A 23,251-nucleotide genomic window follows, 5' to 3' on the forward strand; every position below is an offset into this window, starting at 1 on the left:
TTCCTGGGGCCTGGGAGCTTATCCTCGAAATTTCAGCTCAATCTGATCACTCCTTCCCTGTTTTCCAAAAACCAAATATCAAGTTTTGTGGGAATTTGCTTGCGTCAAAAATAGATTCCATTTACTAAAAAACAATTACAATTGTGTCTCTTTAGTCCAGCGGTTGATACTCCAGATTGTCAGATGGAAAACCCGGGTTCGATTCACCGTCAGAGCAAATTTCTTATATACTGAATTTAAACTTTAAAAAAGAAACTCAGTTTCTTTTTTAAATTATTTGAAAAAAATTACGTTTTCTAAAGAGTTAAAGAGGCTGAGTTACAAGGTCGACCCTTAAAACGTACAGGGATTAGGAGGCACAGTTGGGGGGCTGTTAAAGAGGCTGAGTCACAAGTTCGAACCTTAAAACGTACAGGGATTAGGAGGCACCCTTTACGTCGTGATTTGAGTATTCAGGAATTAAAAGCCTTAACACAAGAATGTTCAAGAGCGGGGGGTTTGGGGTGCGGCAGCCCCCAACTTTAACTCCTGACACGATCAGCTAACAGTTAGTCAAGCAATAATAAGTAATAAACTGTACAAAAACGTGCAGAAATTATTTGAAAAAACTACGTTTTCTAAAGAGTTAAAGAGGCTGAGTTACAAGGTCGAACCTTAAAACGTACAGGAATTTGGAGGCACAGTTGGGGGGCTGCCGCCCCACAAAGCCCCCGTTTTCGCAGCCTTTAAATAAAAAAAAAGTTTTTTAAACTGAAAGTAAGGAGCGACATTAAATCTTAAAACGAACAGAAATTATTCCGTATAGGAAAGAGGCTGTGCCCTCCTCAACGCCTCGCTCTTTACGCTTAAGTTTGACTTTCTCACAACTCTTTTTTTTAAACAATAAAAACTTTAGCGTAAAGAGCGAGGCGTTGAGGAGGGCACAGCCTCTTTCATATACGGAATAATTTCTGTTCGTTTTAAGATTTAATGTCGCTCCTTACTTTCAGTTTAAAAAACTTTTTTTTTTATTTAAAGGCTGTGAAAGCGGGAGGTTTGGGGGCGGCAGCCCCCCAACAGTGCCTCCTAATCCCTGTACGTTTTAAGGTTCGACCTTGTAACTCAGCCTCTTTAACTCTTTAGAAAACGTAGTTTTTTTCAAATAATTAAATGATAATATGAAATGCTTTGAAAAACAAATGCTTCGTAAGATACTCTACGCTACAGTAGACTACTTTCTATTTTTTTTACTATGCTATATTTTTATATGAAATGCGTTGAGAAATAATTGCTTTGTAAGATGCGCTACTCTAATGTAGACTACTTTCTATTTTTGCCACTTTCTATGAGATGGTCTATATAATTGTTGAACCTAAAAAATTACGTAGTTATTATGTTCTATAATAGTAACTATATGGTAATATGAAAGGTTTTAAAAAATGATTGCTTCGTCAAATGTTCTACGTTGCTGCAGACTACTTTCCATTTTGCCACTTACTATGAGACGCTCTATATAATTGCTGTACCTAAAACACTATATAGTTACTATGTTCTATGATAGTAATTATATGATAATATGAAATGCTTTGAAAAACAAATGCTTCGTAAGATACTCTACGCTACAGTAGACTACTTTCTATTTTTGCTACTATACTATATTTTTATATGAAATGCGTTGAGAAATAATTGCTTTGTAAGATGCGCTACTCTAATGTAGACTACTTTCTATTTTTGCCACTTTCTATGAGATGGTGTATATAATTGTTGAACCTGAAAAATTACGTAGTTATTATGTTCTATAATAGTAAGTATATGATAATATGAAAGGCTTTAAAAAATTATTGCTTCGTCAGATGTTCTATGGTGCTGCAGACTACTTTCCATTTTGCCACTTACTATGAGACACTCTATATAATTGCTGAACCTGCAACATTATATAGTTACTATGTTCTGTAATAGTAACTACAAGATAATATGAAAGGCTTTAAGAAATGATTGCTTCGTGAGATGTTCTACGTTGCTGCAGACTACTTTCCATTTTGCCACTTACTATGAGACACTCTATATAATTGCTGAACCTGCAACATTATAAAGTTACTATGTTCTGTAATAGTAACTACAAGATAATATGAAAGGCTTTAAGAAATGATTGCTTCGTGAGATGTTCTACGTTGCTGCAGACTACTTTCCATTTTGTCACTTACTATGAGACGCTCTATATAATTGCTGTACCTAAAACACTATATAGTTACCATGTTCTATAATAGTAATTATATGATAATATGAAATGCTTTGAAAAACAAATGCTTCGTAAGATACTCTACGCTACAGTAGACTACTTTCTATTTTTGCTACTATACTATATTTTTATGTGAAATGCGTTGAGAAATAATTGCTTTGTAAGATGCGCTACTCTAATGTAGACTACTTTCTATTTTTGCCACTTTCTATGAGATGGTCTATATAATTGTTGAACCTAAAAAATTACGTAGTTATTATGTTCAATAATAGTAAGTATATGATAATATGAAATTCTTTAAAAAATGATTGCTTCGTCAGATGTTCTACGTTGCTGCAGACTACTTTCCATTTTGCCACTTACTATGAGACACTCTATATAATTGCTGAACCTGCAACATTATATAGTTACTATGTTCTGTAATAGTAACTACAAGATAATATGAAAGGCTTTAAGAAATGATTGCTTCGTGAGATGTTCTACGTTGCTGCAGACTACTTTCCATTTTGACACTTACTATGAGACACTCTATATAATTGCTGAACCTGCAACATTATAAAGTTACTATGTTCTGTAATAGTAACTACAAGATAATATGAAAGGCTTTAAGAAATGATTGCTTCGTGAGATGTTCTACGTTGCTGCAGACTACTTTTCATTTTGCCACTTACTATGAGACCCTCAATATAATTGCTGAACCTGCAACATTATACAGTTACTATGTTCTGTAATAGTAACTACAAGATAATATGAAAGGCTTTAAGAATTAATTGCTTCGTAAGAGGTTCTATGCTGCTTCAGACTAATTTCTATTTTTTCCACTTACCATAAGGTACTTTTGTAATTACTATGCCTACAAGACTTTGTAGTTACTATGTTCTGTATTAGTTAATCTATGATAATACGAAATGCTTTAACAAATAATTGCTTCCTTAGTTACTCTACGCTGTTGCAGCTTACCAAGGCCGTATCCAGGGGGGGGGGGGTTACCCGGTTTGAACCCCCCCCCCCGAAATTTTTGACCGAGTCGAAAATAAGTCCACAATTAGTAAAACCTAGGTAAAAATCAGTAAAATTAGTCAAAAACTGAGTAAAAAATTAGTAAACCCCCCCCCCCGAAAAAAAATCCTGGATCCGCCCTTGCAGCTTACTTTCTACCTCTTACAACAATAACTTTTTAGCAATATAAGAGGTCTTAAACTATAATCGTTTTTCAAGAAGATACTGATAGCATTTTAATCAATTATTATTATAAAATGTAAAGTATATCTTTAATTTCAGGTACCGTTACGAAAGATACGTCTAAAAATCAAAGATTGGACAAATTGCAAGTGGAAAGGGAAAGAGGTATTACTGTGAAGGCGCAAGCAGCAACTCTTATATACGAATATAAAGGAGAAAAGTACCTTCTTAATCTTATTGATACCCCGGGACATGTTGACTTTTCTTACGAGGTAATTTGTCTGAATTTGGTCCTTAATTGAAATGGATGTTCTTTTAAGACCTAACTGCCTTTCTATGACTAATAAATAAAAGTTAAGGTAGGAGTAAGTCCTTTTTTAGACAGTGAAACAGAGACAAAAAGTTCTGGATATTTCGATAACATATTCAGTGATCGTCATCAGCAGATAAACTAGTGTTAAAATTAAGGCAAAAGATATTTATTTAGTATAAATATTTTTTGTTTTAATTGTAAAACCTTAATTTATCTGCTGATGACGGTCACTATATATATAATTGAAATATCCAGAAATTTTTGTATCTTTTTCACTGTCTAATAAAAGAACTTATTCTTATTTCAGCTTCTATTTGTTCGTAATTAAAATGGAAACATCGTCCCTTGTAGAAGTAGATGCTTGGAACAAGCCATCACCAATTTTTACTTAAAGAATGTCAGTAATGTGGTTGGGAAAGTGCCCATTTAGTATACCCGTTTGGCAAAGAAAATGAAAGAAATAAATGCCTACTGTTCTTCTAAGATTATAAGTTTTGAGTTTAGAGTTTTACAGAATATTTTTTTATACTTTTGTAAAACATATTTATTTGTGCAGTGGAAAGTAGGAGAAGGGGCAAGGCCAGTGTCATCAGTTCACAAAAAATAAGGGGGGGGGGTAAGGAATTTTTAATTTTCGAATGAAGAGACAGAAAAACATAGTTACAAGGTATATCGGGGGGAAGGTTTTTCTGATCTTTCTATGAAGATACTGAAAAGGGTATTTTTGAAAATATTGAAGGGAATTTGCCTCAGGGAAGTTCATTTATGTAACCCTCATTTTAAACAAACAAATTGGACATAGAAACTTTAACATGCTATTACTGAAATTAGGAACATCTGAGAATGTTTTGATGATAAAAATAATTTTCTGATGGTAACGAGGATGATTTCACAATGGTAAGTTCAGACGCACTTAAGACAGGTCTCCTAGCCTATGAAAAAACCTAACTTTTCATCTATAGTTAAAATTGGGAAAAATTACAGCTAATATATCATATAAACTGTTTGTCTCTTGAAGAAAATATTAAAATTAATAATAATAATTATATCAATATAAATAATGAACTTTATTTCCATGGCCTTTCTGGATTGGTCATCTTATTGGTTAATAATCTTATTGGTTAATAATCTTATTGGTTAATAAGATTAACCAACGTATCTCAACTCATAAAATAAGCACACTGCATTCAAAGTAAGTAATTCTATTTCTGTAATTTCGAGCTTAATTTTTTTTCCTTCCATAATAGTCTCGCTTTTTGCTTGGATGAGAGAATTGCGGTTGCAGCAGAGTTGCAAGCACACAAAAGACTGTAAAAAAAGCTTTGTAGAAAAAAGACTTGTATCTTGAATCGTATTGTTTATCCGTTAATTGATTTATAAGGACCATTTGGAACAATATTTTTTTGTGTAGATGGTTCCAGTGACGAGGAATGTCATCATTCAGGAAGTAAAAATACTGAAATGAACATACCTGAGGTTTATTAGATTTACCTTATCCATAATTCCCCCCTCTCTTACGAATAGTCTTAAAATCAGTCAGGAGTATTTGAAAAAGATGGAGCAAATCGACCTTTTCACGTTTATTACGTTATTCTGTTACTAAGAACGCTGTCCCTGCTTTAACGTACATTTGCATTTATTTTGCTCCAGACTGTTATTGTTATTGTGTATTTGTAGCCAATTTTTATTCATGCTATGAGATAACACATTCGGAATCCTTTAACTAATCAGGGTGTGCTATTTGCTTGGCACTGTTAAATATAAAACAAAACTAATGGATAAAAATTACAGTTTTTTCTACACATATTCATCGCGCCTGGGGAGGAGTGCGTCACCATAAAGTTTATGGGCCATCGCAAATATTTTTTATATTGGGATTTTGTATGAAAATTAAAGCTTATTTTGTAGGAAATATTTGTTAGAAACATCCCAGTCAAAAATTAAAATTTACGTGAAAAACGACAAAAATAACCATAGGTTACACAGTATTTGGCTTACACACATAGCCTTGAGTCAAATATTCGGAGAAACAAAGATTTGAGATCCCATAGATTCCATAGGATATACAGTCCTGGTCTAAATAGAATTAGGTTACATAGAATTTGGCTTAAATACATAGCCCCGAGCTAAACATTTGACAGAACAAGAATTTGATGACGGATTTTCTTTTGAAAAATGTCTACTCGTTTCGTTAATGTCAACATAACATGACATGTAAGGGGAGGACACCTCCACAGTTAAAGATACCAACCCCGAACACGCTTTCTATATTTGGGTGTGGAAAAACGAAATATTTTGTATTTAAATATTTTTATAAAATTGACATATCAAAAGATCTGTGCGTTTGGACCACCTAACCCCTAAAAAAGTTAATTTTACTGTGAAGTGTAAATGCTAAAAATCTTTTACCAGAACAATTTCGATAAAAGCTCTTTGGAAAAAAGTGCTTCTTTTTGTCTCAGAATTCAAAGACATAGAGATACTTTCAATATCTAAGATTTAGATATTGAAACCTACACCGCCATGACAGGAGCATGTATGGGACCTAGAATCTATTGTTGTTGAGTTTGTCCCCCCCCCCAAGTGCACTGAACATCTGAGAAAAAAGAATGCCGTATCCATCCGTCAGATTTTTCAGATATTCAGCTTTTTGAATATAAATGGAACAGTTCAAATAAATTTTTATCTAATAATGGAAAAGTTATTAGTTAAAATATAGTTTAAAAATTTATTTAAATTTAACAATGGTAATCATTCTGTTGTCGAGTTATGTTACCCATGCATATGATTCATGTATTTCATGTTATTTTTCTATAGTCAGATAGTTACATGCTTTTAGTTATATGCTTTTGTTTTACATGCTATAGTTACATGCTTTTGCAAAATTACATACCTCTTTGATTGCTAGTTTTTATGCAAAGTTATTTCCAATTTGAGGTTATTAGTTACAGCACAGCAATCTTTTCCTTCTTTTCCTACAATTCGTTCAATAAAATCTTGTTCGAACACGGGGATTCCCAGGAAGACACATTAAATAGTTCATTCCTAAGGGTGTCAATTTTAGACACAATCGTTTCCAGTGTGTCACTTGGAGAAATTGTCGGGGCGTAAGGAAGCACGTCATTTGATTTGTGGTAACTCGTAAATGGAGGAAATAAGAAAGAATAGTTTCTAGGAAATGATACTATTTTCACCTGCCTCGTTACGTAACTCAAAGGAAGCTTTGATACATATTATTTACGTTGAAATCAGATAAAACATAATGAAGTCTTGGGGTGACACTGCTATCCATGACCTCTTCTGAATTCAACAATCATAGGCAGCGCGATAGCGCTGCCTAAGTAAAGAACGATGTGGGCACAATGTATTATTTTTTTTTCTCCATACTTGGGCACTTCGTATCGAAGGAGTTGTCTTAGAAACTTCGAAAAGGGCTCATTCGATTGGATATTGGAGTGGCTAGTGCCCTTTTTAATAGTCGAAAGTGATTGGAAGGCAACTAGACCCCCCACGCCCATCATTCCCCCAAACATATCCAATCAAAATTTTGAGATAACCATTTTGTTCAGCATAAGTGATTTCCATATAGAAAATATCTTTTTGAGGAGGACACTACCCCACAACCCTCAGGGCCAGGGTTTTAAGTTATGCCTGAGGGCATATAAGAACAATGTTGGCACAATTTACCCTTTATTATTTTTTCCCTTTAGAGCAGGGCACTTCGCATTGAAGAAGTTGTCGTAGAAACTTAGAAAAGGGCTCAATTGGAAATTGGAGTGGCTTGTGCCCTTTTTAATAGTCGAAAGTGATCGGAAGGCAACTAACACCCCTTCCACACCCACAATTTCCGGAAACATATCCAATAAAAAATTTTGAGATAGCCATTTTGTTCAGCGTAGTTGATTTCCAGATAGAAACTATGTTTTTGTGGAGGATATTCCCCCACAGCCTTCAGGACAAGGGTTGTAAGTTATTCCCCGGGGGCATATAAGGTTTTTATAGAAGGCGTTTTCGTAGAAACTTCAAAAAAGGCTCATTCGATTGCGAATTGAAAGGGCTAGTGCCCTTTTTAATAGTTTAAAGTGCTTGGAGGGCAACTAGCCCCCCCCCCCCCCAAGCCCATCATTCCCCCAAACACATCCAATCAAAATTTTGAGATAGCCATTTTGTTCAGCGTAGTTGATTTCCAGATAGAAAATATGTTTTTGAGGAGGACACTCCCCCCCCCCCCCCAATCGTCGGGACAAGGGTTGTAAGTTATGCCCTGGGGGCATATAAGGTTTTTATAGAAGGCGTTGTCGTAGAAACTTCAGAAAAGAATAATTCGATTGGAAATTCAAAGGGCTAGTGCCGTTTTTAATAGTTGAAAGTGATTGGAGGGCAACTAGCCCCCCCCCCCCACGCCCATCATTCTCCCAAGCACATCCAATCAAAATTTTGAGATAGCCATTTTGTTCGGCGTAGTTGTTTTCCGGATAGAAAATTTGTTTTTGAGGAGGAAACCCCCCCACATTCCTCGGGGCAAGGGTTGTAAGCTATACCCTGGGGGCATATAAGGTGTTTTATAGAACGCGCTGTCGTTGAAACTTCAAAAAGGGCTCGTTCGATTGGAAATTGAAATGGCTAGTGCCTTTTTTAATAGTCGAAAGTGATTGGAGGGCGACTAACACCCCGTCCACGACCACCATTTCCCCAAACACATCCAATCAAAATTTTGAGATAGCCAATTTGTCCCACAAAGTTCAAAGTTCAGTAAACTATACATTTGAGCAGGAAACTCCTCCCAAAGTCGTCAGGGCAAGAGTTCTAAGTTACGCCCTGCGAGCATATACGGTTTTTATCGAAATCTCCGTAGTAGAAACGTGAAAAAGGGCTCATTCGATTTGAAATTCAAAGTGCTAGTACCCTTTTTAATAGTCAAAAGTGATTTGAGGGCAACTAACCCCCCCCCCCTCTTACGCCTACCTTTTCCCAAAACACATCCAATCAAAATTTTTTAGATAACCATTTTATTTAACGTAGTTGAAAGTTTTGGAAATTAGGTCTTTATGGATGACAACCCTTCGCCCCACAGCCCTCAGGGCAAGGGCTATAAGTTATGCCTTGGGGGCATATAAGATTTTATTGAAATCTGTCGTAGAAACATGAAAGAGCTCTTTTGATTGGAAATGCAAAGGGCTGGTGCCCTTTTTAATAGTCTAAAGAGATTTGAGGGCAACTAACCCCCCTCTCACGCCAATCTTTTCCCCAAACACATCCAATCAATATTTTAGATAGCCATTTTATTCAACGTAGTTGAAAGTTTTGGAAATTAGGTCTTTAAGGATGACAACCCCTTCCCCCCAAAGCCGTCAGGGCAAGGGTTGTAAGTTATGTCCTGGGGGCATATAAGGTTTTTATTGAAAGCGTGGAAACTTCAAAAGGGCTCATTCAATTGGAAAGTGAAAGGGCTAGTGCCTTTTTTAATAGTTGAAAGGGATTGGAGAGCGATTAAAAGTGAAAGTGATTGTAAGTTATGCCCTGGGGGCACATAAAGTTTATATAGAAAGTTGTTATAGAACTTTCAAAAAGGGCTCATTTGATTGGAAATTTAAATTGCCCTTTTGAATAGTCGAAAATGAGTGGAAAGTAATTAACCCCCCTCTTACGCTCACCATTTCCCCAAAAACATTCAATCAAAGTTTAGAGATAGCCATTTTGTTCAACGTAGTTGAAAGTTTTGGAAATTATGTATTTAAGGATGACAAACCCCCCAGAGCCCCAAGGGCAAGGTTGTAAGTTCTGCCCTGGGGGCATATAACGTTTTTATAGATAGAGTTGTCGTAAAACTTCAAAAGGGGCTCATTCCACTGGACATTTAGAGGGATAGTACCCTTTGTAATAGTCGAAAGTGATTGGACGGCAACTAACCCCCCTCTCACGCCCACCATTCTTCTAAACACATCCAATCAAAATTTTCAGATAGCCATTTTGTTCAACGTAGTAGAAAGTTCTGGAAGTTAGGTCTTTGAGAATGAACCCCCCCCCTGTACTCAGGGTAAGGGTTGTAAGTTATGCCCTTGAGGCATATAAGATTTTTATTGAAAGTTTTGTCGTAGAAACTTCAAAAGGGTTCATTTGATTAGAAATTAAAAGGCTAGGGCCATTTTTAATAGTTGAAAGTGATTGGAGAGCGACTGCTGCCCCTCTCATGCCCACCATTTCCCCAAACATATCCAATCAAAATTTTGAGATAGTTATTTTGTTTGTCTCCTGGAAATTTGGTCTTAGAGGATGACAACCACCCTAACAGACCTTAGGGTAAGGGTTGTAATTTATGCCCTGGGGGCATATAAGGTGCTTATAGAAAGCGTCGTCGTTTCTAAAAAGGCTCATTCGATTGGAAATTGAAAGGCCTATGTGCCCTTTTTAATAGTCGAAAGTGATTGGAAGACTTGACATTGTTATAGTAAAGATCGATGTGGGTATAATGTATTATTTTTTGTTGTTATTGTTGTTTAGACCAGGGCACTTCGTATCGAAGGAGTTGTCGTGGGAACTTCGAAAAGGGCTCATTCGATTGAAAATAGAAAGGGCTGATGCCTTTTTTAATAGTCGAAAGTGATTGGAGGGCAACTAATCCTCCTTCCACTCCGGCCCTCCCACGCCCACAACGCCGACCGGCCCATTTGCCCATTATGTTTAAAAACGAAATGTTGCCTTAAGATTAAATCAAAATCTACTGTTTTAATGCTAATTCCCAATAAGGCATCTCAGCAGTATCCCATGGAAGACTGATGGTATTATTTTCAAAGTTATGGGGTTATTTCTGATCTTAAAATTTAACCGAATCAAAATAGCGTAGGCTAAGCGTATCCAAGCTGTCAAAGAAAGTAAACAGATTTTTTGCGAATGGTATCAAGTTTTCCATTTCAGGTCAACTCGAGGAGGTATGAAACTAAATTAAACAGTACTATTTGTGTCCAGATTTTTAAAAGGGTGTATGTTGTTAAAAATTGCTGAAAATTTTTCTCCAGCATACAAATAGCAGGCCAAACTATAAAGTCTTAAAAAACATATTATTACCCTCAATCTTTCCAGTATTTTCTCCTTATCGGATGTGAATGTTCTGTTTACACGGAAGCTTCCTTTATTATTTATGTCAGAAGTAAATATATTGTTTCAAAGGACTTCACCTAAATCTCTATGTGTAAGGTGCCATTTTGTTACTTAAAATTTCATACCCTGAGAGGTCACTTCTATGGGTGATATAAACATACTCAGAGTGCTTCACAGTCATTTGAACTTTGGTTTGTTATATGCTTGCATTCTTCTTGTTGGTGTGAGTTCTCTTTCGGTTGAAATGCTTTCTTGGGCACCATTTCCAGAGACTGATTAAATAAACCATTTAAGAAGAATACATGCTTACTTACGTCTACTGATGACTCTAAAATAATTCAAGGAAAAGGCTGAAGACTGGAGAGTAAACGAGAATAAACAAGTACCCTAATAAACAATTTTTTATATTTAAGATTATTTTCGGTTTTTAAATATGTTTGATAAAATTTTCCAATTACTTTCCCAACGAACGGTCTAGTGCAACACCAAATCGCTAACACTTATTCAAGGCAGGCATCAGATGCTTTTCCCCAGTGCTGGCTGAGATTAAAAAGATATTCTTGGTTCAACATCACTGCTATTTTGCAGCAATCACTTCTGGCAAAAGCAACAACATAATTGCAATTTTAAGACATGGCGGTCAAGAGTTTACTTCGATATTAAGCTGGTTTTGGGTATTATTATTTATTTGCCAAAAGTTTCACCTACAGCACCTACATTTTTGGTTTGTATATATTAATTTTTCACTCTTTCTGCGTTCTATTGTCCAAAGTATTTGGTTTATCATAAAGCTGGTTACTTGTACTCCAATTTAGTTTATGGTCAATGATTAAGTTTACCCCATTTACAAAATTGAAACGTACTTCGAAAGCTCTGGTAGGCATATACAATCCAACTACTCAAAATCTCGGAGGCTTAGGTCAAAAACTAAGTCTGCAGAAAAACAAATCCAATATATACGTATACAATTTTAATTTTTACTTAATAGAATAAAATACACAAAAGTCAATAAATCAAAATATAATTTTTTAAATGGGACGTTAACATTTCCCAAAGTATTTACATAATTTGAACCAGGGAAGCTTAAATCTGGGAATGACTCAATCCTGCAAGTTGCTGGTGTTTGGACATTAATTCTTTTCTTGTAGGCTAGAATTTCAAAATGGAAAGTTTTTCCCCATAGGTTTCATTCCATGGCTGTTCTGCCAGCATATTATCCAATACGCTATCAATGTTTGTATAGCCCAACTTAACACTACTAATAATCCACTTGATTTAAGCCTAGTTGCTAAATAATGTTTCTAGCTTAAAATCGATGATGGAGCCAATTCATTAATTTTTTTTTTATTTTGCTATAAATCCATCTTTGTCGTATTTCCCGCATATTCAGGCATATTTTTTTCTATTTGAAACACAGCTGTAAGAGATGCTATTTTTATTCCGGTTCTTCCGATAAAGCAATTATGACTTTTTAGAAAGACCTATTTTTTCCTTCGACTCAGTTTCTCGCTCTCACTAGTTGTTATAATTCTTTTGGGCCGCGAAATTTTAAGGGATATCCCGTGGTCCCGAACTTGGACGTGAAATCCCTTTCTTATAAGCTCACAAGGGCCAACTAGGGTAGTTAGAATTAGGCGAATATCCTGCTGAGTCTTGAACAAGGAAAACTAGGTTATATCTTGATTATATTTATTGACATAAGGAATACAAACGAGAATATGGCTGGCTCAACTAAAGATTTACAGATAGATACCCCTTAATAAATAATAATTAACAAAAAAAAAGCAAAAACAATCTGGTCCGTCCTAAAGTACTGGTAAAACTAGACTGACAATTAGTAAGCACTACAGGCTAAGAGTCACAGATGCTCAATAACTCTATTTTACTCTTAGCCTCGCGTTTATATGTTACTCCGAAACCATAACTCTGGACTCTTGCTCCATATTATTACCCCCAATCATTCCGGTATTTTGTCTTTATTAATTAAAAAAACTTTCCACAAAATAAGTTTTTCAAAGAAAAGTTAAGAACTATTAAACCAAAAACAAGCAAAAATCAAATCAAATAATCTACCAAGCGTGAAACTACCACAAATCAGCATCGATAAATAAATGAAACCCAAAACGAACAGAAATTAAAATAAATAACAGAGTCAATCTCAAAACGAGCAGAAATTGACATGAGTAGGGCTCAAAACCCCTATATCTTCCCAACGTCAGACCCCTATGTCGGAGGGGGACTAGTTGCCGTTCAATCACTTTCGACTATTAAAAAGGGCATTAGCCCTTTCTATTTTCAATCGAATGAGCCCTTTTCGAAGTTACTACGACAACTCCTTCGATACAAAGTGGTCTAAAAAAAAACAAAAAAAAAAAAAAAAACAAATAATACACTGCACCCACATCGATCTTTACTATAAAAATTTCAAGCCTTCCAATCACTTTCGACTATTAAACAAAGCACTAGCCCGTTCAATTTCAAATCGAATGAACCCTTTCTGAGTTTCGACGACAACGCTTTCTATAACCACCTTATATGCCCACAGGGCATAAATTACAACCCTTACCCTGAGGGCTGTGAGGTTAGGTTGTCATCCTCAAAGACCTAATTTCCAGAACTTTCAACTCCGTTAAAAAAATAGCTATCTAAAAATTTTGATTGGATGTGTTTTGGGAAATGGTGGGCATGAGAGCGTTAGTCACTCAACTATTAAAAAAGGCCCTAGCCTTTTCAATTTCCAATCGAATGAGCCCTTTTTAAGTTTCTGACAACGCTTTCAATAAAAACATTATATGCCCCATGGGATAACTTACAACCCTTGCCCTGAGGGCTAGGGTGGGGGGTTGTCATCCTCAAAGACCTAATTTCCAGAACTTTCAACTACGTTGAACAACATTGATATCTCGAAATTTTGATTGGATGTGTTTGGGGAAATGGTGGGCGTGAGAGGGGGGTTAGTTGTCCTCCAATCACTTACGACTATTAAAAAGGGAACTACCCCTTTCAATTTCCAATATAATGAACCTGTTTTGAAGTTTTACGACAACGCTTTCTATAAAAACCTTATATGCCCTAGGGCATAACTTACAACCTTTGCCCTGAGGGCTGTGAGGATGTTGTCATTCTCAAAGACGTAAAATCCGGACCTTTCAACGACGTTGAACAAAATGGCTATCTCAAAATTTTGATTGGATGTGTTTGGGGAAATGGTGGGTGTGAGAGGGGGGCTACTTGCTCTCCAATCACTTTCGGCTATTAAAAAGGGCACTAGCCGTTTCAATTTCGAATCGAATGATTATTTTTTGAAGTTTCTACGACAACTTTTTCTATAAAAAAAACCTTATATGTCCCCAGGGCATAACTTACAACCCTTGCCCTGAGAGCTGCGGGGGGAGTGTCATCCTCAAAACGATAATTTTCGGACTTTTAACTACATCGAACAAAATAGCTATCTCAAAATTTTGATGGAATGTGTTTGGGGAAATGGTGGGTGTGAGAGGGGTGTTAGTTATCTTCCAGTCAATTTCAATTATTAAAAAGGGCGCAAGCCTTTCTAATTCCCAATCGAATGAGTCCTTTTTGAAGTGTCTAAAACGTCACTATCTATAAAAACCTTATGTGTCCCCAGGCCATAAATTACAACCGTTGCCCCGTGGGCTCTGGGGGGTTATCATCCGCAAAGACCTAATTTCTAAAACTATTTACTACGTTGAACAAAATGGCTATCTAAAAATTTTGATTGGATGTGTTTGGGGAAAAGGTCGGCATGAGAGGGGCGGGGCTAGTTGCCCTCCAATCACTTTCGACTATTGAAAAGGGCACTAGCCCTTTGAATCTCCATTCGAATGAGCCCTTTTTCAAGTTTCTATGACGAAGCTTTCAATAAAAACCATATATGCTCCCAGGGCATAATTTACAACCCTTACCCTGAGGGCTGTGGGGGGAGTGTCATCCTCAAAAATAAAATTTCCAAACCTTTCAACTATTTTGAATAAAATGCTACCTCAAAATTTTGATTTGATTGAATATTTGGATGAATGGTTGGTGTGGAAGGGGTGTTAGTTGCCTTCCAATCACTTTCGACTATTAAAAAGGACACTAGCCATTTCAATTTCCAATAAAATGAGCCCTTTTTGAAGTTTCTATGACAACGCTTTCTATAAAAACCTTAAATGCCCCCAGGGCATAACTTACAACCCTTGTCCTTAGGACTAGGAGGGGGGGTTGTCATCCTCAACGACCAAATTTCCAGAACTTTCAACTACGTAGAACAAAATGGCTATCTCAAAATTTTGATTGGATGTGTTTGGGGAAAAGGTGGACGTGAGACGGGGGTTAGTTGCCCTCCAATCACTTATGACTATTAAAAAGGGCCCTAGCCCTTTGTTTTTCCAATCGAATGAGCCCTTTTTGAAGCTCATACGTCAATGCTTTTTATAAAAACATTATATGCCCCCACGGCATAACTTAAAACTCTTTCCTTGAGGGCTGTAGGGGAGTTTCCTCCTGAAAAATATATTTTCCATTTGGGAATCAACTACACTGAAATAAAATGGCTATCTCAAAATTTTGATTGGAAGTGTTTGGGGAAATGGTGGGCGTGGAAGGGGTGTTAGTTGCCTTTCAATCACTTTCGACTATTAAAAGGGGCACTAGCCATTCCAATTTCCAATCGAATGAACCCTTTTCCAAGTTTTTACGACAACTCCTTCTATACGAAGTGCCCTGGTCTAAAGGAAAAAAAAAAATAATAATACATAATGCCAACATCGTTCTTTACTTAGGTAGCGCGATTGCGCTGCCTATGATCTGATGTAAATATTATGTTTACCTGAAAGCTTCCTTTCTTATTTATGTCAGATGTAAGTGTTTTGTTTCAAAGGACGTAAGGAACTATTGACTATTCAATATAGTTGATACTATTTATTACACATTGAAATATTACCCTCCCCATATACACGCAATTATGGTATGAATAAGCACGAGTATTTTCTAGGAATGTAATGATACGGGGAGCTTTGAAACACAATTTACGTCTGATTTTGGAAGACGTAAATTGTTTAAGGAGGGGTGTCGTCTGAAAAAGGGCCATGACATTTCAAATATTCTTAAGTCAAAGATAATAATCAACCTAAAATGTTTTGTGGGTAAAAAAGGGCACAGTGTCTAAATAAGTTTGAGAACCACTGCGCTAGATAATTGAATTTTACAATTTTCATACAGAACCGAATATATCGGGTATTAATCCGCACGAAGACCTTTTTTTTTCTTAAATTTTACAGATACCGAAATTTAGCTGGCGCTTGTTTGAGCCAATCAGAATTTTTCATGAAATTCTTCAACCAATCAGAAAATTTTATGAAAAATCTTGTTGGCTCAAATTAATACTAGTTAAATCTTAGTATTAGTAATATCTCATTGTGAATGGAACTTTAGCTAGCCGGCAAACCAAAGTGCCAAAATCGCTGTGTGATAATGCATCTACTTCATTAATAGCCGCATGGATGTTCATAATCAATTTTTTTGAGAAAATGAATTAAGAGTAAGTCATGTCTGAAAGCTCTTAGAGTAGAGTTTTTAAACCCCTGTCTACGAATATTTGGAATTTTGTATTTTTAAGAGAACATACTGTAGTGTTGTCTTTGTAAAGAGCCATATGCCTTACCTGTACTTTTTAAAACCACTTCCTATCAATTGTGAATTGAAATTTGTAGTGCCCTTTTTAAGAATCTGAAGTGATTGGAGGTCAATCAGACCCCCTTCTGTGCCTTTTTTGTTACTATACTCCCACCCCAAACCTGTACCCTTCCCCAAAGCAGACGATTAAAATTTAAAGATAGCAATTTTGTTCAGAATTGTCAAGAGGCAAAGTAAATATGTTTTGGGTTTTGGGTTTTGGGTAATATAACCCCCACTGCCCCTGTGGCAAAGGCCGTAAATAATTCAAATAGTAAATTGTTGATGCATAAGTTTATCCACATTATATGCCACATTTCATGCCAAATTAGAGGCATGAAATATATAATTTTTTCCCCAGCAATTCGATATGGAAGCGGTGATCATAGAAGCTTTGGAGCGGCTCTTTTGATTGGAAATTGAAGGTTGTAAGGCCCTTTTTAAAAGTTGAAAGCTATTGGAGGGCAACCAGCTCCCTTCTCGTGCTCGTTTTTGAAAGGGTAATCCCCGCATCTGATAAAAATTCTGGATAATCATTTCGTTCATAATAGTGCCAAGATCCAATGAAAATGCCTTTGGGAAACAAATGACCCCCAAAGTCCCTGGGGCAAGGGTTGTAAATAATGGAGGTTGCCAAATATCTATACATGAGTTTTATAATGGAAAAAATTGATTTGTTATTGATTGATGGAGTCTTATTGATTGCTAGTTCTTAGTCAAAACGTTGTCTACATTTTGAAACCATTGGTTGCAGCACAGCAATCTTTTCTCTTTTTTTCTACGATTTGCTCAATAAAATTTTGTTCGAACACGGAGATTTCCAGGAAAACATATTAAACAATTGATTCCTCTGATAGTCAATTTTAGACACGATCATTTCAACCGTGTCGCCTGGAGAAATTACTGAGGCATTAGGAAGCACGCCATTTGGTTTGTAGTAACTTGTAGATAGGGGAAATAAGAATGAATAATTTCTGGGCGTGTAATGATACAATTTCAACTGCTTCACAACCTGATTGCAGGGTAGTTTAGAGATATAATTTTTTTTAATTTGAAAGCCCCAACTGTTTGAGCTGGGTTGTTGCCCGAAACAGGGTCATACCGTTTCAAATATTTCAAACCCACTGATAATAACCGATTTTAAGTAGCAAATAATGTTTTTTTTTATAGAAAATTAATTAAAAAAGCTTTTTCCTCAATATGAGTTTTTCAAAGAAAAATAAAGATCTCTATTAAACAAAAAATGATCAAAAATAAAATCAAATAATTTACCAAGCGTGAAACTACCACAAATCAGCATCGATAAATAAATGAAACCCAAAACGAACAGAAATTACAATAAATCACCCTGTCAGACTCAAAACGAGCAGAAATTACCATAAGTTGGGCTCAAAACCCCTATGCTTTCCCAAGGCCAGAGCACAATTTGCACTTGACTGAAAAAAATATAAATGTTTTTACTTTTATAACTTTAATAAATCAAATAATGTTAAAATTTTGATTACTAAATACTAGTATATGCATATTAAACTGACAATGCACATTCATTAAAAAGGGCACTAGCCATTTCAATTTCCAATCGAATGAGCCTTTTTTAAAGTCTCTACGACGACGCATTCTATAAAAGCCTTATATTCCCCAAGGGTATAACTTACAACCCTTGCCCTGAGGGCTCTTGGGGAGTGTCCTCCTCAAAAACATAATTTCTATCTGGAAATCCACAACACTGAACAAAATGGCTATCTAACAATGTAGATTGGATGTATTGGGGGAAAAGGTGGGCGAGAGAGGGGGGTTAATTGCCCTCCAATCACTTTCTACTTTTAAAAAGGGGACTAGACCTTTGAATTTCCAATCGAACGAGCCCTTTTTCACGTCTCTACGACAAAGATTTCAATAAAAACTTATATGCCCCCAGGGCATAATTTATAACCCTTGCCCTGAAGATTGTAGGGGAAGTGTCCTGCTCAAAGGAAAATTTCTTGAATTTTAACTGCGTGGAACAAAATGGCTATCTCAAAATTTTGATTGGATGTGTTTGGGGAAATGGTGGGCGTGGAAGAGGTGTTAGTTGCCTTCCAATTACTTTCGAATATTAAAAAGGGCAAGAGCCATTTCAATTTCTAATCAAATGAAGTTTCCTTTTTGAAGTTTCTACGACAACGCGTTGTATAAAAACTTTAAATGCCCCCAGGGCAAAACTTACAACCCTTGTCCTGAGGGCTGTGAGGGGTTTGTCATCCTCAAAGATCTAATTTACAGAACTTAAAACTACGTTGAATAAAATGGCTATCTTAAAATTTTGATTGGATGTGTTTGGAGAAAAAGGAGGTTGTGAGAGGGGGGTTTTTTTGAAAAAAAACCCCCCTTTGTGAGAGGGGGGAGCCCTTTTTGAAGTTTCTACGACAACGCTTTCTATAAAAACCTTAAATGCCCCCAGGGCATAACTTACAACCCTTGTCCTTAGGACTAGGAGGGGGGGTGGTCATCCTCAAAGACCTACTTTACAGAATTTTCAACTGCGTTGAACAAAAGTGCTATCTTAATATTTTGATTGTATGTGTTTGGGGAAAGGTGGGCGTGAGACGGGGGTTAGTTGCCCTCCAATCAGTCTTGACTATCAAAATGAGCACTAGCCCTTTAAATTTCCAATCGAATGAGCCTTTTTTGAAGTTTCTACGACAACGCCTTTTATAAAAACCTTGTATGCCCCCAGGGCATAACTTACAACCCTTGCCCTGAAGGTTCTGGGGGAGTGCCATCCTCGAAAAAATGATTTCTATTAGGAAATCAACTACGCTGAACAAAATGGCTATCTCAAAATTTTGATTGGATGAGTTTGGGGGATTGATGGGCGTGGGGGTGGGGGTTCTAGTTGCCCTTCAATCACTTTCGACTACTAATAAGGGCACTAGCCATTTGAATTTCCAATCGAATCAGCCTTTTTTGAAGTTTATACGTCAACACTTTCTATAAAAACCTTATATGCCCTCAGGGCATAACTTACAACCCTTGCCCTGAAGGCTCTGGGGGAGTATCCTCCTCAAAAACATAATTTGAATCTTGAAATCGACTACGCTGAACCAAATGGATATCTCAAGATTCTGATTGGATGTGTCTCGGGAAATGGTTGGTGTGGAAGGGGTGTTAGTTGCCTTCCAATTACTTTTGACTATTAAAAAGGGCAAAATCCACTCCAATTTCCAATTGAATGAGCCCTTTTCAAAGTTTCTACGACAGCTTCTTCGATACGAAGTGCCCTGCTCTAAAGGAAAAAAAAAAATGATACAATGTGCCACCATCGTTTTTATATGCCCTCAGGGCATAACTTAAAACCCTTGCCCCGAGGGTTGTGGGGCAGTGTCCTCCTTAAAAACATATTTTTTATCAGGAAATAAACTACGTTGAATAAACTGGATATCTCAAAATTTTGATTGGATGTGTGTGGGGGAATGATGGGCGCGGGGGGGGGGGGGGTTAGTTGCCCTCCAATCACTTTCGACTATTAAAAAGGGCACTATTCCTTTGAATTTCCAATCGAATGAGCCTTTTTTGAAGTCTTTACGACAATGCCTTCTATTAAACCTTATATGCCCCCAGGGCATTACTTAAAATCTTTGCCCCGAGGGTTGTGGGGGAGTGTCCTCCTCAAAAATATATTTTCTATCAGGAAATCAACGACGCTGAACAAAAGGGCGATCTCAAAATTTTGATTGGATGTGTTTGGTGGAATGATGGGCGGGGGGGGGGGGGGCTAGTTGCCCTCCAATCACTTTCGATTATTACAAAGGGAACTAGCCACTCCAATTTCCAATCGAATGAGCCCTTTTTGAAGTTTCTACGACAACTCCTTCGATACGAAGTACCCGGGTATGGAGAAAGAAGAAGAAGAAGAAAAAAAAAATCAAATGAGCCCTTTTTGAAGTTTCTACGACAACTCCTTCGATACGAAGTGCCCAAGTATGGAGAAAAAAAAATAATACATTGTGCCCACATTTTTCTTTACTTAGGCAGCGCTATCGCGCTGCCTATGATTGATTTTTAAAACATACATAACTGCTAATATAGAAGAATGGATGGTTTTCTAAGTATCTGTTTTCTTCCATGACTATCTAATTTTTATTAACGCCCATTCATAATGATATCTTATTAATTTCGAGATTTGGCTAGCCCTAACTTAAGCAAATCAGAGTTTTTCATAGATTTTTCAGCCAAGGAAGTTCTAGGGAAAATATGATTAGCTCAAATTAGCGACAGCTAAATTATGGTATTAGTAAAATATCATTGTGGATGGGCCTTAATAGAGGTTCTACAATTAACTTCTTTCTGTCCTGGCTCCAAATGAATAGGTAATTTAACTATATAAATTATTTTAATTTATAAAGTCATTAAAACTACCCCTTGATCATAATGGGAAATTATTCAACGCAACAATCAGGTTTTCTAATCTCTTTCTAAGCTGAGCTGGGCTGTGCCTGGATTTGATGTCCACACTTAGGAAATTTTATACCGCAATTGGTCTTACAGCTTTCTATTTGTGTGGAAGGAAATGTTTTGTGATAAGTTATGAGGTCGTAGGTGAGTATAATCGAGCGAAAAAGACGAAGCCAAGCCACTTGTTGATATGTCTGATTGAGAGCAAATTTCCCGGAAATTTTCCCAGAAAATTTATCAGAAAAAAATATACTCCTTTGAATACCCATCTAGTATAGAATGCCGACAGCACTATTTTCAATCGTTTTATTTGCAGGAAAGTCATTGTCTCTGCTCCGCACCTCTTTACTTCTCTTGATGACTTACGGGTACATTTTTGCCTCAAAAGTGGCAGCTTCAGTGTGGACCACCCTCTGACCCTGCTCTTGACAGTCATGTTAAGTGCATTTACCTCAAGTTGGATCTGTTTTAGAAGTGAACTGACTAAAGCTGCAGCTCCTAGACCCCTTTCATTCAGACCTGGATTTACCAATAGGCCCACTAGGCCCGGGCCTAGGGGCGCGTAATGCCAGGGGGCGCAATAAATTATCACTGAGTGATTTTTTTTAACAAAAACAGGACCAATGTTATTTATTGTCTAAGTGCCAGGTGAACTCCACTGCTATGCAGCCTATTCACAGAAAAGTGATTTTAAAACAACACAGGACCTCCGTGGCCACTTATAAACTGTCAAATTTCCCCCAAGAATCGTAGCTGAGAGTTCGGTATCACCTCCCTTTTTCATAGCTTTTAGCTCATCAGTTGCGTTCTGTTTAGTGCTTCCACTATTCCCGATTTTTCGGGGACTTCCTCGACAATCTCGCAAAAATGGAGCGACAAAAACGGTTTTGCCTAGGAGTGTCAAAGCTTTAAATCTGGCCCTGCCTACACTTTAATTGAATATTATGGATAGTGAACTTTTGCCACTTAGCCCATATCTAAGGCAGTCCTAGATGACGTGGCAGCCAAGTACTGCTCGTAAAAGCGCTGTAAAAGAATTGTTCTTGTGTGGGAAATAGACCTAGTGATGTATAATAAGGCTGCGGTGGGAAACTTTTGATCGCTTCTTCTATTTCATGCAGTTAATTCTTCTAGTTTTATAATTTTTAAGTTTATCATATCTATAATTTTAGGCTCGGATAAGAGTTTTTTATCATGAGCTTGGGTATGCAAAGATATTTATCATGTGCTTCAGTTGAAATAACACATCTGTAATGTCTGGGGACTGACTTGGGGGATGGAGTTGAAACTTTCAGATAGAATTGAGGGAAGGAAAGGGGGGTGGGAGAAAACCTGAAGTTTTGTTAGGTGGGGGGAAAGGACTAAACGATTTTGTCTCGGATCGACCAAAACGCTTTCGCGTTATAAGCTCCAACGGGACTTATAATCTATGCATGGTTATGTAGCGAGGTAAACCAGAAGATACTATTAATTGCCAAGTTTAAAAAATGGGGCATGTGTTGTCCTGGGAACGATTCGGGGCATAAATTTGAAATTTTAAGGAAGTGTAGAAGAGGGGGGGGGGAGTGCAGGACGACTTTGAATTACGAATTGGGAGAGAGAGGAGATCTAAATCAGTGGTTCCCAACCAATTTTGGTTCATACCCTACATAGGCATTTTTACAATTCTCATGCCCCCCTCGTGATTTTTAAATTTTGTTATTCAAAATTTTACGTGCATTCACCTGAAGGAAGCTTAAAAGGCCACAGTGGTGCCAATTAGGGCGGGGGGACAGGGGACAAGCCCCCTAGATTTGGAAAAAGAGCTTGTTATTTCTACTTAATAGCTATTACGTATTTTAGCTATATGGTATATTGAACTAGCGAGACTGACTTACCGGTCGCTTGTGTTGTTCAGCTCCGTGCTTTGTTTTTTTTTTAGATTCATTAAATATCCCAGTTAATTTTATTACTGTTACCTTTGCAGTTCCTTTTCAATGAATTTGTTGTGAAATGTTACTTTTGTCCTTGTTTTGGAGAATTCTAAATATAGCGATAGTAGACAACCTTGTTTTGAAGTGTCTAAAACGATTTCTCTACGCTGTTTGTACAGTCAAAAAATAGGCGTCAGCTTAGCTGTTTCGTTGTTGTGAATCCGTAATCAAACAACGAGGAAAAAGCGACAACATACTTCGTACTTTTTTGCGGTGAAAATCTAGAAGAAAAATAAAGAAACTGCAGTGCAAGAAACTGGCAATAATGTTAGTGCTCAAAGTGTCGGGTCGCTGGACACGATTTCCCCTGTGGGTGAAAATCTTTCAGAAACAAGTGGAACAATAAATGAACCAGGT

General features: G+C 36.8%; 1 protein-coding gene across 2 annotated transcripts in view; it reads left to right on the forward strand.

Moving 5' to 3' along the window:
* waw (Translation factor waclaw) overlaps positions 1-23,251 on the forward strand; it is a 554,624-nt gene that overhangs the window by 164,383 nt on the left and 366,990 nt on the right. For both annotated transcript variants that reach the window (XM_089089339.1, XM_089089338.1), the window contains exon 4: positions 3,500-3,672. In XM_089089339.1, coding sequence (XP_088945465.1) covers positions 3,500-3,672 — 173 coding nt within the window. The remainder of the gene's footprint in view (positions 1-3,499; positions 3,673-23,251) is intronic.

The sequence above is a fragment of the Artemia sp. Qi Xiang Cuo genome, chromosome 5 (genome assembly GCF_049724085.1).
Source record: "Artemia sp. Qi Xiang Cuo chromosome 5, ASM4972408v1, whole genome shotgun sequence".
Taxonomy (NCBI): Eukaryota; Metazoa; Arthropoda; class Branchiopoda; order Anostraca; family Artemiidae; genus Artemia; species Artemia sp. Qi Xiang Cuo.